This window comes from Lepidochelys kempii, chromosome 10 (assembly GCF_965140285.1).
Source record: "Lepidochelys kempii isolate rLepKem1 chromosome 10, rLepKem1.hap1, whole genome shotgun sequence".
Taxonomy (NCBI): domain Eukaryota; kingdom Metazoa; phylum Chordata; order Testudines; family Cheloniidae; genus Lepidochelys; species Lepidochelys kempii.
The window spans coordinates 50,425,959-50,443,012 of NC_136389.1; the positions used below are offsets into that span (position 1 = coordinate 50,425,959).

At 40.6% G+C, this 17,054-nt stretch overlaps 1 protein-coding gene across 2 annotated transcripts in view; it reads right to left on the bottom strand.

The window, feature by feature from the left end:
• Window positions 1-17,054, bottom strand: part of TMEM266 (transmembrane protein 266) — a 191,388-nt gene that overhangs the window by 16,276 nt on the left and 158,058 nt on the right. For both annotated transcript variants that reach the window (XM_073303518.2, XM_073303520.2), the window contains one exon: window positions 11,680-11,866. In XM_073303518.2, the coding sequence (XP_073159619.1) occupies window positions 11,680-11,866 (187 nt within the window). The remainder of the gene's footprint in view (window positions 1-11,679; window positions 11,867-17,054) is intronic.

Consider the following 17,054-nt stretch of genomic DNA (forward strand, 5'->3'; position numbering starts at 1 on the left):
TCATTCTGTGACTCAGAAGAACAGCTGTGGTCAACAAGGACTTCAGTGAACAGAGCTCAAGCTATCCTTCATGAGTATCTGGGGGCACAACTTTCGTTGTGGCAGATCCTTGGCTATGAAACATCTTTCCACTGGGATGAATCAGTTGTATAATCTGCAGAACATGGTGTGACACCCATCTTTTTATGCATGCATTTTCTTTAGGGAAGAGTATGATCCCACTAGGAATGTGACCCTTCTGACAAGAAGCTGTTCAGGAGAGGGGCTTGCATTCAGGGGGCATTACAGGTGGGATTTTTCAAAAGTGCTTAGTGTTGATCTAATTCTGTGCCCATTGAAGACAATAGGAGTTTTACCTCTGACTTCAGTGGGAGCAGATTTGGGCCAACATTGAGCACTTCAGAAAATTCCCCCTTCCATGCACTAAACAAACTTACACAGGAGTGCCTATGAACTATGCTGATAGCACTTTAGAAATTATACTGTCCTACTTACTTACAATTCACCTTTGGCACTTCAGAACTTTCTGTTCTTAACCATCTGAATTCCCCCTTTTCCCAAACTCTGGAACTGACCCCATTTCCAAACAAATGTTGCTGTCATCAATTTATTATGAAGTTACCTGGAGCCAAACATCAATAGGGTCATGTCAGTGCCCTCTCCTCTGTGCTATACTGTTCATCCTAATGGATTTGAACAAGATGACCTGAGTGGAATTTCACAGTCCCTACCTTGGTGCCTCCACCAAGTCCCTCTTTCACTCTAGTGACATGGAACATACCTGTCAATGGGACAAAGGTGGGTGGCTAACAGTCTCCAGGGGAGACTTCCTTCTGCTTTCTATGCAATAGCAGATTCTCACATTAGTGACAGCTGCAGTGTTCACAAGGCTTTTCCATTCACACGGATATCCAGTCCCTGCAGAGACTGGCTGTGCATGTGAGAATTTGGGAGGATCTGCTGCATCCATCTTGACAGAAATGTCAATGTTAGTAGCCACAGGAGACAAGAGAATCAGTATGATTCAAAATCAAAAATACATCTGAGACGTAGAAGGGTTGTTGGTTTGGGAAATCCTGAGACATACTGCTTTTTCCTTTATCAGCACATATTGCTGTAGCAGAAAAAGCTCTAAAAATGACAGCAGATGACTTTGAGGGTGACTTTGGCCCCAGTTTTCGCTGATAAATAAACTGTGTGTTGATTTAATCAATGTGTTATCGGAGTCTGCTCTAAATGAGGTCAAGATGCCCAGTGACATCTGTGGTAAGAATATTTTAAGAATTTAAAAATCAAAAATATACTTTGATTCAGAAAACCAGAGTTTGCTGTGTCATGCCAACACCACCAGTCACTGACCTAAATGCTGGGTTTTTTGTTAGGGCTGGGGTTTTAAACAGTGCCCAAAGGTGTGTCTACACTTCAGACTCAAAACACAGCAGTGTAGACATGGAGCCCAGGCTCTGAAACCTGGGGAGGGAAGAGGATCTTCATAAAGCTTGTCTTCCCTAGTATTTCTAGCCTTTCAGCCGAAGTCCCATGAGCCCAAATCAAGTGACCCAGGCTCTGAGACTCAGCACCCCAGGTTTCTCTTCACATTGCAGACATACCCCATGTGCCGTAGGAGCAAAGGTCCCACTGGATTTCAGTTCTTAAAATGGTTTTCAGTGGGACCTGTGCTTCTAAGTCACTTCTGAAAACCTTACCCTCTGTTCCTTCTACACTGGACTCCAGGCTACCCGTTGTCTGCAGTTCCCTTTTATTTCAGTTGGCTTTGTGGGTGCTCATTAGCTCTGTAAATCAGACCCTATGACTGCAGAATCTTTGTTTGAACTTAAATTCCCTGATGGTATACCTTCACCATCTCCTACACACTTGCAAGGCAGCCACAGACTTGAGGCAAGGAGATTTAACTTTGTACAGATAGTTAAATGTTCACTGCTTCTCGAAATGCAAAGAGTGTCTTCCCCTCTATATTGTTAATAGACATTTCAATAACTACACACTATATGCATGGAGGTTCTGTTTTAAGGACTGATTAGCATGACCCCTATCCATTCTTGTGAGTGGTCACTGTATGTGGATCCATGAACTACCGTGTGTTCTAAATCAGACACATACAGAAAAGCCAAATTCTCAGTCTTGAATGGACAGAGCGAGGTCTAACAAGGCATTTTAGTGTGTCAGTGCCATGAAATCAAGATGATATTAGGTCTAACAGTCAGCTCAAAAGGTGTATACATCTTTCCTGGCTTTTAAAAAAAACATGTAAGTAATTTCCTATTGTCCCTTGCAAAGAAAGCTCCCATCAAGTAGCAAGAATGAAGACAAACAAACATACAAGCACCAAAGGGAACTGCTATTTGAAAACCACATTTGATTCATATAACTGAATTACCATTATCAGCAACAATTAGTAAAATCCATTTCCACTGTAATGCTTTAACTTTTCTGCCTGCTTGAGAATAATCCTAATGGAGCCCCTGTAAAGCACTGGAATTTTTCATATCCACTAAATGCCATTTTCTTTACTTGCTTTGATAAAGACGTACATAAATGTAAATACCAATGGGTACAGCAAGTGTTCATTTTCACTAAACATGCTCATAAATTTCAGCAGTATTACCTTTTCCCCAAAGGTAAAACTTCATTGCCAATCTCATAAAAATGGAAATTTGTCTAAGAATATCTAAAATAATCCTTCTGCAATGCAAAGTAACAGAGATGGGATTCTCTTCTCCTGGCCTAGGGCTGTGTATTAATTTAAAAACTATGTCAGTATTGTAGAATTTCAAAGACTGCAATGATATATGCAGAAAAATATGGAATTTCCACCAGGGACTGTAATTCACATATTATGGGACAGATTAAAGAATAATAAATTTGGAAGGAAGTATTAATGACTATATGGGGCACTGTGAACTTGACATTCCCTGAAACATGGAACTTTGTATCTCAAGCTTTAAAAATTATTTGTGCCGGAGCAAATCTAAACAGAAAAGAAATAGATGTTATTCTAACCATGATCAGTTACATATTGTGTGAGTCAAGAACCTGACAAGAAAAACTTCCTTTATAATCTAGAGATGAACAGTGAGAATAAGTTTTGCTATTGCATCACTGCTCTTTTTCTGGGAGGAAGAGAGGAGAGAGGGTAACATCTAGAATATTTCTTTCACTATTACGCAAAGAATGTCCATGTTTAATTCTAAAAATGACTTACCAGCATCACTTAGCATTTATATATAGCAGTTTTCTTCCTCAACTCTTTACAGACCAACCTGTTAATTCTCACAACACTCCTGTAAAATAGGTAAGTATTATTATCCAAATTTTACATTAGGAGAAAATGTGTTATTCACAGAGACTGGCAATATCAGAGCTGAACTCTGGAATTCCTAGCTCCTTACGCTGGTGCGCATCTTATTAGTATGCACTCTTCTGTTGATATTCACCCTCCATTGTCATTGTTTAGGTGGTAAGGTCAAATTTTTAGCCTCCATATTTGTCTAGTAAAAATCTTTCCAGCACATAAAGTCTACATTCAGGACACATTTAAGAGGAAATGTTTCCCGCATCTCTTGGCCAAACTGGCTTGGATATCTGTCCAACATTAGTACACTTTCCACACAGCTTTTCCTACCCATAATAGAATTCTCGGAGGTGGCCTACCTTGCAGAGACTAAAACATGCCAATTAAGCAATAGGCCTTATATTCACAGACTTAGCATAAGAATTATTATTATGGAGGCTGAACAAGGCTGTCACCTCACAGAGGTGACAAGCATGAAGCATATTGACAGGGCCATTTTGGAACACTTTCATAGTATGGTATGGACAGAGCACTTCACTCTCCTCAATGCCACCAGGAATTAATTCACTTTAGAAACAAAGGAAGGCAAGAAACAGTTGTGCAATAACAAAACCAGTTTGAAAATGTACACTGAAAGTTACCCGCGTTGTCAGTGCAGAAGGTATTCTCCTGGTGTATGTATGCACTGTATGTCTTTGAGGAAGTCTGTGTCTCTGAGGTGCTGTGTGTAACATGTGATGCAGGGTTACCTGACTTATTTTATTGAATGCTGCTGAAAATGGTTCCACAAAATCCAGTGTAAATACCACAGTGCAAGCTAGAGTTGCCCCCGAGGAGCTTTAACTTATGCACTGTCCCATAAAACTCACATGCAGGGAAATAAGCAGAAGTCTGAATGCTTTTTTATTCTGTAACGCCGCATGGTAAAGTAGTTGATACTGAATGTTTCCATTGTTCCTTATGAACAAGGGAAATAAGATTTGCTTTGGCAGGAATACCCAATTTTCCCATACACTAAGTTCTTTAGCCAGCTAAAGCCCATTGGTTTGACAGAATTCAGGGCCCTCCAAACCTGGAAAGATCTTGAGAGGCCCACAAAAATAGGTTTGTCAGAGTTGTGTACTATTCATGCCATTCCCTACCTCAGCTGCTATAGGCATTCCCATGTATTCTTCATAGGTCCTAGATGCCATGATATGAACCACCCAAATGTACTACTCTGGTCAGAAGTGGTTCTGACAAGATAGAGAATTTAATGAAGAGGGGCATAGTTGGGAGAAGATGTAGATAAAATGATTCCTAAGACTGGTTGACTCACAGGGGAGTTTGCAAATACAATCTTTCGGCCAAAGTAGCACAATCATGTATAGAAACACACTGTGGGCTTGCTGCTGGACAAAGTAAGGGCTGTGGAAGGCCCTGCATTCAGCAGAATTAGTGCAGTTTTGGGGTGTGAAATGGGGCAAGAATGCAGAGTATGTGCGAGTGCATTATCTGCCCTAGTATGTAAACAGGCTTACTGGTATGTGTGGGAAAAACAAGGGATCTGGGACTAACCGGATTTCCCTGCCCATGCTAGATAGATAGAATGCCCCAGCTGCTGTCGCACTTTGGGCTACTGAAATGCCCTTTCTTTGTCCCAAGAAATTACATTCAGATTTCACTGAGATCTATTCTTTAGAAACTGCTATTGCACTGCTTAGGAAATTTCTGGCAGCACGCCAAAACAATAACTGACACAGCAACAACAGTAGCAGCAAGATTATACTGGGACTGCCTGGGAGACACGGGAGCAGTTGGTGGGAAGGGGAGCAGGAATGGGCTGGGTTCTCTACAGACACACCTGGATGGGCACATAGTCCCAGTGGCCGACCCAGCCTTCTCCAGCTGCCAGTTAATATAGTAATTTGTGCAGAAACATTGACGGTTCAGGATTCAAATCATTGATGATGCATGATTCATCAAATCATTGATGATGCAGGATTCAAATCATTGATGATGCATGATTGGAGGAGAGTTGTTACATTTGTGCATAACAGGATTTGGTTTAACCTCTTTCCTTTTAAAAAATAATGGAGAAAATTAAATCTACAAAAACGTCATTAAAATAATGTTATTTAAGCTTGCAAAGTTTAGCACTTGAAAAGTAGTAAATGTCAGATTTACCTTTGTGCGTGCAACCTTAATATGGCCCCCTTGTGCGTATGCTTATGACACAGTTTTTAATTACATAATCACAAACTATTTTTCCATATGGCCCCTGCTTCATTCAGTGCACCAGGCAACCTCAGAAATGGTGTTTCCAACTTTAGGTTACAAAGTCAAAGACTTGAAATGTTATTTTAACATAGAGTCTTTTGTACACAATATAAGATTCATAATGAAAATCTTTCCTTTACATTTTCAGTTGATTCCCTTGAAATCAGAGATTAATTGTAGATTTCCAACAAGACCTCTTAATTCTAACACAACAGTATGATATTCAGGAATAGGAAATGTAACGGAGCAATCATTTTTATTATTTGCTAAATGTATGTTTTCAAGGTTTCAGTAACAAGCATTAATATCTATAAGACCTATTGCAACCTATTTGAATTCACTATAATTTCAGCAATTGTGTTTATACCATGTAAAACTTTCTTCAGTTCCAAATGTAACCCTCAAGGAACATATGCATAAATTATAAAGTATCCTCCTGGGGAAACCTCTGAAATCTGACAAAAAGGAGGAAATGCATTTATGGGGCAGCATACAAACAATCCACTTTCTGCTTTTTCTAAATACAATTTGAAAGCTCAAATAATTTTTGATGTAGACACAGCAGCAAAATGAGGACCGATCCAGGCATGGAATTAAGTGGCAGGCCACAACTTTTTATTAAACTTTAACATAAGGGTGGGGTGCTACCCGCCCATCACCCATACTCTCTTATATCAGGTATTTAATTGGTTCCACTGCAGGGGTTATAGGACTCCTTACCATATAACCCATAATGTGGGGTAGGCTCTCCTCAGCCTACCTCAATGACTCAGCATTCTCTGACTCCAGCACCCTTCCACTCGTGAGGGGGACAGCGGGTGCAGTAGGGTGGGAACCTCAGCCCACGAGGGCTACAAGGTCTGTCCCTATCATATGAGCCCAAGGCCCATCACCAAAATCCCAGCTCTCCTACCTCTGGGAAGTATTTTATTTTATTCTTTTAACCGTACTGGAAAATGGCCGCAAGTTGCGACGTATAAACACCAACAGTTAGGTACTATGCACATTCATACTTAACCCACTATGGCTCAAAGGTGCTGTGAGGAAGGCAAAAAACTCCATGGTCCTCCACAACTGGCCCATGGGAGAAAAAATTCCTTTCTGACCCCCTAAACAGGCAATCAGCTAGACCCACAGCGTCTGTCAAGCTGGGTTCCCATTCCTAGTTCTGGTAGATAGGATGGGCTGCTGGAACAGAGCTGAAAGAAGCTCCACATGGTCCCTGTGCCGGGTTAAATCCTGGAAGCTGGGGAATGCTGGTCAATCAGCACCCCTCTCCCCTCCGCTGGCCAATGGATGCCAGAGACTCCCAGGGGAAGGAGCTACCTATTGTCCCCTGGTGAATGCCTCCCTCCCTTGCCACTGGGACTGTGCCCCTTTCACCACTGTCCCCATCAATTTCCCCACTCACTGATGTGCGTGGGTGACATATGGGTAAATTGTGAGTGATCATAATTGCAAATTAGTAAAAAGAAAGAACAAAAACAAAAATGCCAAAATATTTAACTCGTTTCATGGTTACTAATTCAATATTTAGCAAAGAACAGAGAATTATTTGACAAATTTTGGGAGCTCTTTTGGGCCTAAACCCTATGCATACTGAATTCTGTGTAATTTGACTGAAAGAAGGGTTCTAATTGAAATGGATTAATATTGCAATTCTCCTTTCTAGAGTTAGTGACCATCCCACAAAAATTATCAGGCAAAATGCCAGAGGGGGTCTAAAAAGCACATGGAAGAAGAAAAAAAGAGATTGGAACTGATCTAAGCAATTGATGTCCATATAGTCACAATAAAGTTAATAGATTTCAAGAAGGCAGACTTTAGCAAACTTGGGAGTTGGTAGGAAAGATTCCATGGGAAGCAAGTCTAAGGGGAAAAACAGTTGGCAGTTTTTCAAAAAAACATTATTAAGGGCACAAGAGCAAACTATCTCACTGTGTAGGAAAGCTAGGAAGTATGGCAAGAGACTACCCTGGCTTAACCCAGGAGATCTTCAATGATCTGAAACTCAAAAAAAAGAGTCCCACAAAAAGTGGAAACTAGGTCAAATTACAAAGGACGAATATAAACAAACAACACAAGTATGTCGGGACAAAATTAGAAAGGCCAATGCACAAAATGAGATTAAACTAGCTAGAGATATAAAGGGTAAAAAGAAAACATTCTACAAATACATTAGAAGCAAGAGGAAGACCAAGGACAGGGTAGGCCCATTACTCAATGAGGGAGGAAAACAATTACAGAAAATGTGGAAATGGCAGAAATGCTAAACGACATTTTTGTTTCAGTTTTCACTAAAATGTTTAGTAGCGATTGGACTTCTAACTTAATGAATGCCAGTGAAAATGAGGTAGGATCAGAGGCTAAAATAGGGAAAGAACAAGTTAAAAATTACTTAGACAAGTTAGATGACTTCAAGTCACCAGAGCCTGAAGAAATACATCCCAGAATACTCAAGGAGCTGACAGAGATATCTGAGCCACTAGCGATTATCTTTAAAAAGTCATGGAAGATGGGAGAGATTCCAGAGGACTGGAAAAGGGCAAATATAGTGCCAATCTATGAAAAGGGGAATAAGGACAAGCTGGGGAATTACAGACCAGTCAGCTTAACTTCAGTACCCAGAAAGATAATGGAGCAAATAATTAAGAAATTAAACACATAGAAGATAATAAGATGATAAGTAACAGTCAGCATGAATTTCTCAAGAACAAATCATGTCAACTCAACCCAATAGCTTTCTTTCATAGGGTGATAAGCCTTGTGGATAGGGGGGAAGCAGTAGATGTGGTATATGTTGACTTTAGTAAGGTTTTTGATACTGTCTCACATGACCTTGTCATAAATAAACTAGGAAAATGCAATCTAGATGGAGCCACTATAAGGTGGGTGCATAACTGGTTGGAACCATTCCCAGAGAGTAGTTATTAGTGGTTAACAGTCAAGCTGGAAGGCACATCAAGTGAGGTCCCGCAGGGATCAGTTCTGAGTCCAGTTCTGTTCAATATCTTCATCAATGATTTAGATAATGGCATAGAAAGTACACATATAAAGTTTGCGGCCGATACCAAGCTGGAAGGGGTTGTGCTTTGGAGGATAGGATTAAAATTCAAAATGATCTGGACAAACTGGAGAAATAATCTGAAGTAAATAGGATGAAATTCAATAAGGACAAATGCAAAGTACTCCCTTTAGGAAGGAACAATCAGTTGCACACGTACAAAATGGGAAATGACTGCCCAGGAAGCAGTACTGCGGAAAGGGATCTGGGGGTCATACTGGACCACAGGCTAAATATGAGTCAACAGTGTAACACTGTTGCAAAAAAAGGAAACATCATTCTGGGATGTATTAGCATGGGTGTTATAAGTGAGACATGAGAAATAATTATTCTACTATACTCTGAGCTGATTAGGCTTTAAATGGAGTATTGTGTCCAGTTCTGGGTGCCACATTTCAGGAAAGATGTGGACGAATTGGAGAAAGTCCAGAGAAGAGCAACAAAAAATGATTAAAGGTCTAGAAAACATGACTATGAGGGAAGATTGAAAAATTGGGTTTGTATAGTCTGGAGAAGAGAAGACTGAAAGGGGACATGATAACAGTTTTCAAGTACATAAAAGGTTGTTACATGGAGGAGAGAGAAAAATTGTCCTCTATAACCTCTCAGAATAGGACAAGCAATGGGCTTAAATTGCAGCAAGGGTGGTTTAGGTTGGACAGTAGGAAAAACTTCCTGTCAGGGTAGTTAAGCACTGGAATAAATTTGAATAAACCTACGGAGGTTGTGGAATCTCTGTCATTGGACATTTTTAAGAGTAGGTTAGACAAACACCTGTCAGGGATGGTCTAGATAATAGTTAGTTCTGCCTTGAGTGCAGGGGACTGGACTGGAAGACCTCTTGAGGTCTTTTCCAGTCCTACAATTTATGATTCTATGATTCTATTATCCCAAATCTTTTGAAATTTAGTTAATTTCTTTCATCAGCTTTAACATCATTATGTGGGTTATATACTCATGTGGTAGAAATGTTATGGAACAGATGCTTCTATTAGGTCCAGATGCAGAGTAAAACCCTGCCCTATATTGTACAGATAAGTACCAGCTAGGTAAGATTCCAGTCCCTGGAATGCTAGAAGGGGACCCCGGCTAATATATCTGCTAGTACTCCACAGTTCCCTTGACCTGTCTTCCTCTAAGCCAACAGAATAAGTCACAGGCCCACTGTACCAACGGTACTCATACCCCATAGCTTTGCAGCTTAGACATGTAAAAGAAAAACAGAACTTTGCCCACAGCATATATTGCTTCAGTTCTTGCATCCTCAGTTTTCATAGCTGCTTTCATCCAAGCACAGCATTGCACCCAAGTCATCTATAGCTTTTTGAGCTACATTTTGACTATGAAGAGACTATAAACACAAAGTGAGCTTCACTTTAAGTGTCTGGTCACTTGCTCATCCCTACTGGGTAATGTGTAACACGCTGGATAAGCATGGCAACTGGTGTGTCCCAAAGATTAAAGTGCCTCACTGCCTTGTCAGCAAGACAGTCACAAAACAAGCATTGAGGTGACATGATAGTAACAGCAGTAGGTTTAGTCATGTCATGCATCGTATGAGCCGCTGCTGCAGTATATGAACCCCAATAAATGTTCTCTTAGTGAAGAAGTCAATTACATATATTTATCTCTTTATATTCATACTCTTGCTTCATAAATACCAATACTCTTTAGCAATATACTGACTTCCAAAAATTGGTACAGAACTCTTTTTATAACCAGGGCCATGTTGTAACACACAATGGGATAAAAGAGCTAGAGGTACCTTTAACACCTGATGCACGTCCAACAATCACAATGCCACGTTCTATGCCTTTGAATGTATGGTGAGGGTGCCATGTGAACAAGATCCTGTTTCCATAACAAGAACTGTGCATTGTGAATTGTACATTCACAGCTCATGTCATGAAAAGGCACCTACACTTTTGGGGAACATATTGCTTATTCCATTTCAACAAGCTGACACATGGCATTCCCCTCCTTCATTAGCAATATACAGTGCACGGTTATGGGACATACTAATGTGAATAGGTCAGAGTGCTAGTCTCACAGATTCATGCTCACACCAGGAAAAAGGTAACATCTACAGCCTGTACAACAGTGAAGACTAGATAGATCTCCTAATTTAGTTCAGGTGTGTAGCTATTCACCACTTCCCCACACTGAATACGTCTTTGTTTTTACTGTTTGCTAACCCAGTGTTAATGTTCACAGTATATTATACAGCTCCCAGAATACGACAGAAGATGCAGGGTTTCTATGGATCCCTATGTTTAAAATTAGGTACCAAAGCGAGGGTGCATAATTCCGCATTTGGGTACTAAAATCAGACACATTCATATTAGGGATGTGTGTATGTTTATATATGTATGGTGATTTGGAGAAATAGGGTCTTCATCCTAGGTGACCATGTTTAAAAACTGGGCTCGTTAGCACAATAGGTCAAATAAATCCCTAATGTAATGGTGCTGACGACATCAGGGACAAATGTGGCCCAACATATTTAATTTGTTACTATAAAAATCCCTATAAAGAGTGTTTCACTGTAAATATTACTATTTGACTATTAATAAAAATATTTTGAGACCAGGTTGCTCCACAGACAGACAAGCAGATGTGAGATGTGACATCAATTCAAAATTGCCCTGTGCCTGCTTCAAATCACAGAAATGTGGGTGGTCCCAAGGCTGATAATGTTTTCCAATGTTCCTCCTGATTTCCAAGCTTTTATCACTGAGCGAATAATTTTTTGCCAATTCTGACTTGGCTGCTGCACTTTAGTGCTTGTTGGGTATAAGCATCAAAACCATGAAGGAGAGCATCATAGTCATTTTCTTCCAGGGTCAGTTTATTGGCTCTGGCTGGAATTTGTTCACAAATAGAACATCTGCCACTTTGAAGCAGACCTGGCTTCCTTGCAAATGGGGAAGTGCAGTCTCCAGGGAATGTAATCAATTCACTTGTAAAATGAGAATAATCAGTGAATTCAACAATTCCATGTAAGGTAACAGCAGAAGCAATTAGTACTATACATAGCACTCACCTCGTGGTGGTCGTAACTCGGTGATATTCTCAGTGGCCTCATCATCTGAGTCTCCAGTTGCCACTACCTTATATCTATTGCTGCTCTGTTTGCTCAGCACGTGGGGTACTTGCAGTGCAGCCTCCCTCTCAGCAGCTAGGTCCAGATCTTGCTGAGCTAGGTGGGCTCTCAACTGCCTAATTTCAAACTAGGGGAAAAACAACATAAAATGATGTGACACAAGTAAACCCTACCTGGAAATCATTATTCCCCAGAAATGTGGAGTTTAGATGAGCACCCAAGCTGTTGCTTGGTTGCTTGGATGTTGATGGTCTTCTAAGAAAGGTGGAGGGAAATTGTATTAATTAGGTTTGGAGATACACTTTGGGGCAGTTTCTTAAGAGAAGAAATTCCCTAATAAGTGTGACCTCCAATACAGGTTTCACTGTATAATCATTTCAACCATCATTCAGGGTGATTTCTGTTATTGACACACAGCTCTAATATCTGGACTTTGCACTAATGAATTCCATGGAGGGGATTCTCCCCACTGCACCCAAGGACCTCCTCCCTCAAACAACTGAACCACAGCAGTTCTGCTACAGGCAAGGCCCTCTAGAACTGCAGGGAAGGGGTCAGGATTTGACCCATTATTGCTATTATTTTGAATGAGCTACATCCTATGCTGGGCGGCACTGTGTACAATAAAAGTGACAATGACCAAAAGGCAGAGAGCTAGACTGTAGCAATCTCAATGACAGAGCCAGTATATTTCCCTGTGTTTGACAGACACATGCCTCCTGTGATGCAAGAAATCTCCCTCCTGGCAGGGACAGGAGTGGTCCTCTGAATCCTCATTTGAGGGCTGAGGATTTCTTCACTCCTTCCTCTGCATTACAACCCTCACACCTAAACCACCACAATTCTGAGGAAGGAATGCATTGGGTTGCAACTCTTTCAAAAGATGGAGACGTACGGTGGTGACCAATACAATTCTAATTACACACAGTGAGAGGGAAAAGAAAATTAGTGAAGTGATAGGTTAATGCATTTCAAATTTCCAGCATTGTGCCTCTTAACTGAAAGATCTGAAAAGACTTTGCATGGCCAAACAGCGTGCACACTGCAATGCACCTGTCACTACACTTTCATAACTGAAGGGAAATTAGCAACTTAGCTCTTAAAAACTTGTGTGTAATGGCATGTTAGCTGACTGAATATGGTTCTGGCTTTCGTCTCTGAGATGCTGACTCAAATCCGTCTTGCTGTCAGATTATACATGTGGTGGTCCTAGTTCATTCCATGTAAGGCAGGACTGTTAAAAAGCCATGATTCAGCAAGACTGTCAGGCTATCAAAGCAATGGTCTCCATTGATTTAGTACGAACACTGGATTAGTGGTCAGCTATAGAGAGAAGTGGGCTCTTCCAGGTTGAGATTCATGTATTACTGGAGTGGGAAATGGACAACAGCTTCCCTGTACTGAAAAAAAGATACCAGACTGGCAGCCCTGGAGACTGAAGTCTTCTACCCACAGTACAGGGAATGGCACTTGGCCTGTAAGACACACATGTAAGGAGTGAGGGAGTCATTTAGTCTCTATCCCCTGTCAATCCTTGGGCTCTCCACTAAAACTTCCAACAAGCATATTGACAGTAGAGGTTTTGTGGCTACCTATTAACTAACGCCATGTCTACATTAGCACTTACGTCAGCAAAACTTTTGTCACTCAGGGGTGTGAAAAAACACACCCTTGAGTGACAGTTTTGCTGGCATAAACGCGTGTGTGCATAGTGCTATGCTGGCGGGAGATATTCTCCCACCAACATAGCTATCGCTGCTCGTTAAGCTGGTTTTGTGATGTCAATGGGAGAGCTCTCTTCCATTGGCATACAGCAGCTACATGAGCAATCTTACAGTGGCACAGCTGCTTTGGTACACTGTAAGCTTGTAAGTGTAGACATGACCGAAGAAAGGACAGGACTGGGACCCTCAACTCCTTTCACAATAGCTTCCTACTTCAAAAGCCAGATGGTGATAATGACTTTTCATAAATGCCAGTTTGGGCCAGATATGAACCAATAATTTGTAGGTGAAAGTTTTTACATTTCATTACCAATCCCCTGACCTATCCATTGCCTGTACAGATCTCTCTGTTTTCCAGCTTAGACACTACCATGAGCAGGTGGCTAACAGAGTTTCAACTTTCAATACTGAATCTTTACAAGAACATGAACTAAAATAGTGCAATAAAATCTCACAAAATTTCATCTTTAAAATAACCACACAAATCATAGGTAAGAAACAGATTATGGGGAAGATTTACACTGGCATGAAGAACAGCTAGGTGCCTAACTCCTGTTCACTTTCAGTGGGAGTCCTTAGTGCCTTTGATAATCTCTCCCTTTATTAATAATATTGAGCATCAGAAACCAAAGCACCAGCACTAATAATAATTGCAACAAAAAGCTTTAATTTAGTAAAGATGCTGTTCTTTTTCTTTTAATCTTGTTCATGACTGACTGGAAAACAAAAGCCAACTTTAATTTCAGCTGTTTCAGAAAGCAAACAGATTAAACTATTTACAATAAGTAAACAACATGGGGAAACCAAGGCATGGCAACTGACCCAAGGTCACACAACAAATCTGTGGCAGAAATGTAAATAGAAACTGGATCTCCAGACTCCCACTTCTGTACTCTAATCTCTAGACAATTCCACTTCCTCAAAGCAAATATTTATGACCTAAATTGGAAAAATTCATAGCTTGGCTGAAGATAAATATTTTGACTGTGAGTGAAACTGGAGTGACAGAGATAGTGAAGAACAGTAATCCAGGTGAACAGTGCAATATTGCCGAGAAAGTAAAACAACAGAAGTAGCTTTACTGCCATCTTATGGCCAAAGGACAAAACCACACACCAAATTGCCAGCCCTGCTAAAGTGTGCACCTATGTACAGTATTTCTACAAAAAGAAAAGGAGTACTTGTGGCACCTTAGAGACGAACCAATTTATTTGAGCATAAGCTTTCGTGAGCTACAGCTACATCTGATGAAGTGAGCTGTAGCTCACGAAAGTTTATGCTCAAATAAATTGGTTCGTCTCTAAGGTGCCACAAGTACTCCTTTTCTTTTTGCGAATACAGACTAACACGGCTGTTACTCTGAAACCAGTATTTCTACAAAGCATCTAGTTTTATCTGCCTCAGAAATCTGTACTTGATGTCTCTGGTAGTGTGGAAAGTTTCCCTCCCCTGTTTTTGAGGCATGAGAAGCATATATGGGCCTTATACACTTCCCCAACAACATGTGAATCCCTTTTTATTCCTCTTTGCAAATATGATCCGGTTGTTTGTCCTGTTTTCACCCTTATCTTTATGCTGGTTCAGCTTGGCTAAAGACCAACATGGAGGATCAGAGTTACTGTTAAAGGAATTCACTTAGATGACCAGATGCTTAGCTAGTGTGAATCAGCATAGTTCTATTTACTTCAGTGGAATGCATGTGTGTTGAGCAGCAGGACACAGAAACGTAGAAGTTAATAGCCGAAATACTGATGACTCTCACACTGTACTGAAACCCACCCAGCTATAAAGAGTTGCGGTAGGCTCTCCCCCCTCCATTTGGAACTGTCAGCATCTAACTTCCCATTCATCACTGTCACGAAACTTGTGCAGTCATTTACATCAGTGGAAAGTGGGCATAAAATGCTACCATTTGTCTGCTACAGCTTTTCTACCACCAGGGCAGAAGAGTGAGTGTGTTGTATTAATGATCTTTATGACACTCCCACTTTGTCCATTATTTATGTAAGGTAACCTATACAGTTTGGCCAACTGAGATGCAAACCCTTAAAATGATTACTGACAACAATAAATAAGATACATGAAATTCTGTTAAAAATGTTTACAAAACAAAAAAATCTATTAATTTAAGTTAGCATGTTTGAAAAGAAGAGAGTGGGAAAATCACCATTTAGTGCTATTATAAACTAATACTGCTATGAAAAACAAATGGATATTTATTAAAATATTTAGGGAAAAATAAAGAATGAGACATGACATCTTCTAATCATTTTAGCTCACAAATGGGATCTACCCAAAGGATCATTTTAAAATTAGTTACATCCAATTATTCATCTAGAGCAGGGATCGGCAACCTTTGGCACGCGGCCTGTCAGGGAAAGCCGCTGGCAGGCCGGGACAGTTTGTTTACCTGCAGTGTCCGCAGGTTCGGCTGATCACAGCTCCCACTGGCTGCGGTTCGCCATCTGCGGCCAATGGGGACTGCGGGAAGCAGCGGCCAGCACATCCCTTGGCCCACGCCGCTTTCCGCAGCCCCCATACGCCTGAAACGGCGAACCGCTGCCAGTGGGAGCTGTGATCAGCCAAACCTGTGGACGCTGCAGGTAAACAAACCGTCCCTGCCTGCCAGCAGCTTTCTCTGATGGGCTGCGTGCCAAAGGTTGCAGATCCCTGATCTAGAGAGATTAAATAACTTAATTTTTTGTTGTATTTTATACTTAAGATAAGACATTTAAGATGCTGGAATACTGCTATAGGATTTATTAAAATAGGTTTATCTAGTATAAACAAGCCAATAAAAATAAAGGTTATGACTAGTAGTAAGATGGTTCCTATCTATCTTCCTTATTTTATTATCTTAATTTTGAGTTTAACTGACTATTAAAGGGGTTTCTCCCTTCCTTCATTTTCAAAGAAAGTTCTCAAACTACCAGACATGATGGTGGGTGATGACCCTCTTCCAGGAAACTCCAAAAATTTCCATCAGATTTGTAAGTAATTATCTTTTTTGCTTCTCCCCTCTAAACCTCTGCCTTGACGGGATAAGTATTCTAGTATCAGAATTTCCCATACTTTTTGATACCAGCCAATAGATTTAGAGGGCAGTCACTCCTCTTCCACCACTTTGCTGTAGTAATTGTAGCAACAACTAGGAGTGATCAATTCTTTATGGCTTTTGTAAGATACAGAGTTTTCAAGACAAGTTAATATACATACTAAAGAATTATCGAACAGTTGACACCCTGTTATCTCCCTTATGGAGTCTCCAACAGCTTTCCAAAATGTCTTAATTTTTGGGCTTGTTTTAACTAGGTATATTGTAAAACCAGCTTATTGTTTTAACTAGGTATATTGTGGTAGAATCCAAAGGCCGCAATCAAGAACAGGCTCCTATTGTCCAAAGTGCTGGGGGGGAAACAAACAAAAAAATTCCACACTCGAAAACATGGTTCCCACTCCAAACAGCTTACAATCTAAGAAAAACTTTTATCTAAAAGGAACCAGGTTTCCAGCAGCTTCAGAAAATACCAGGTAGATTACAATTCGTTCTAGACCTGGTAGAATCTATCTTGTTGTCCCACTGTCTGAGAG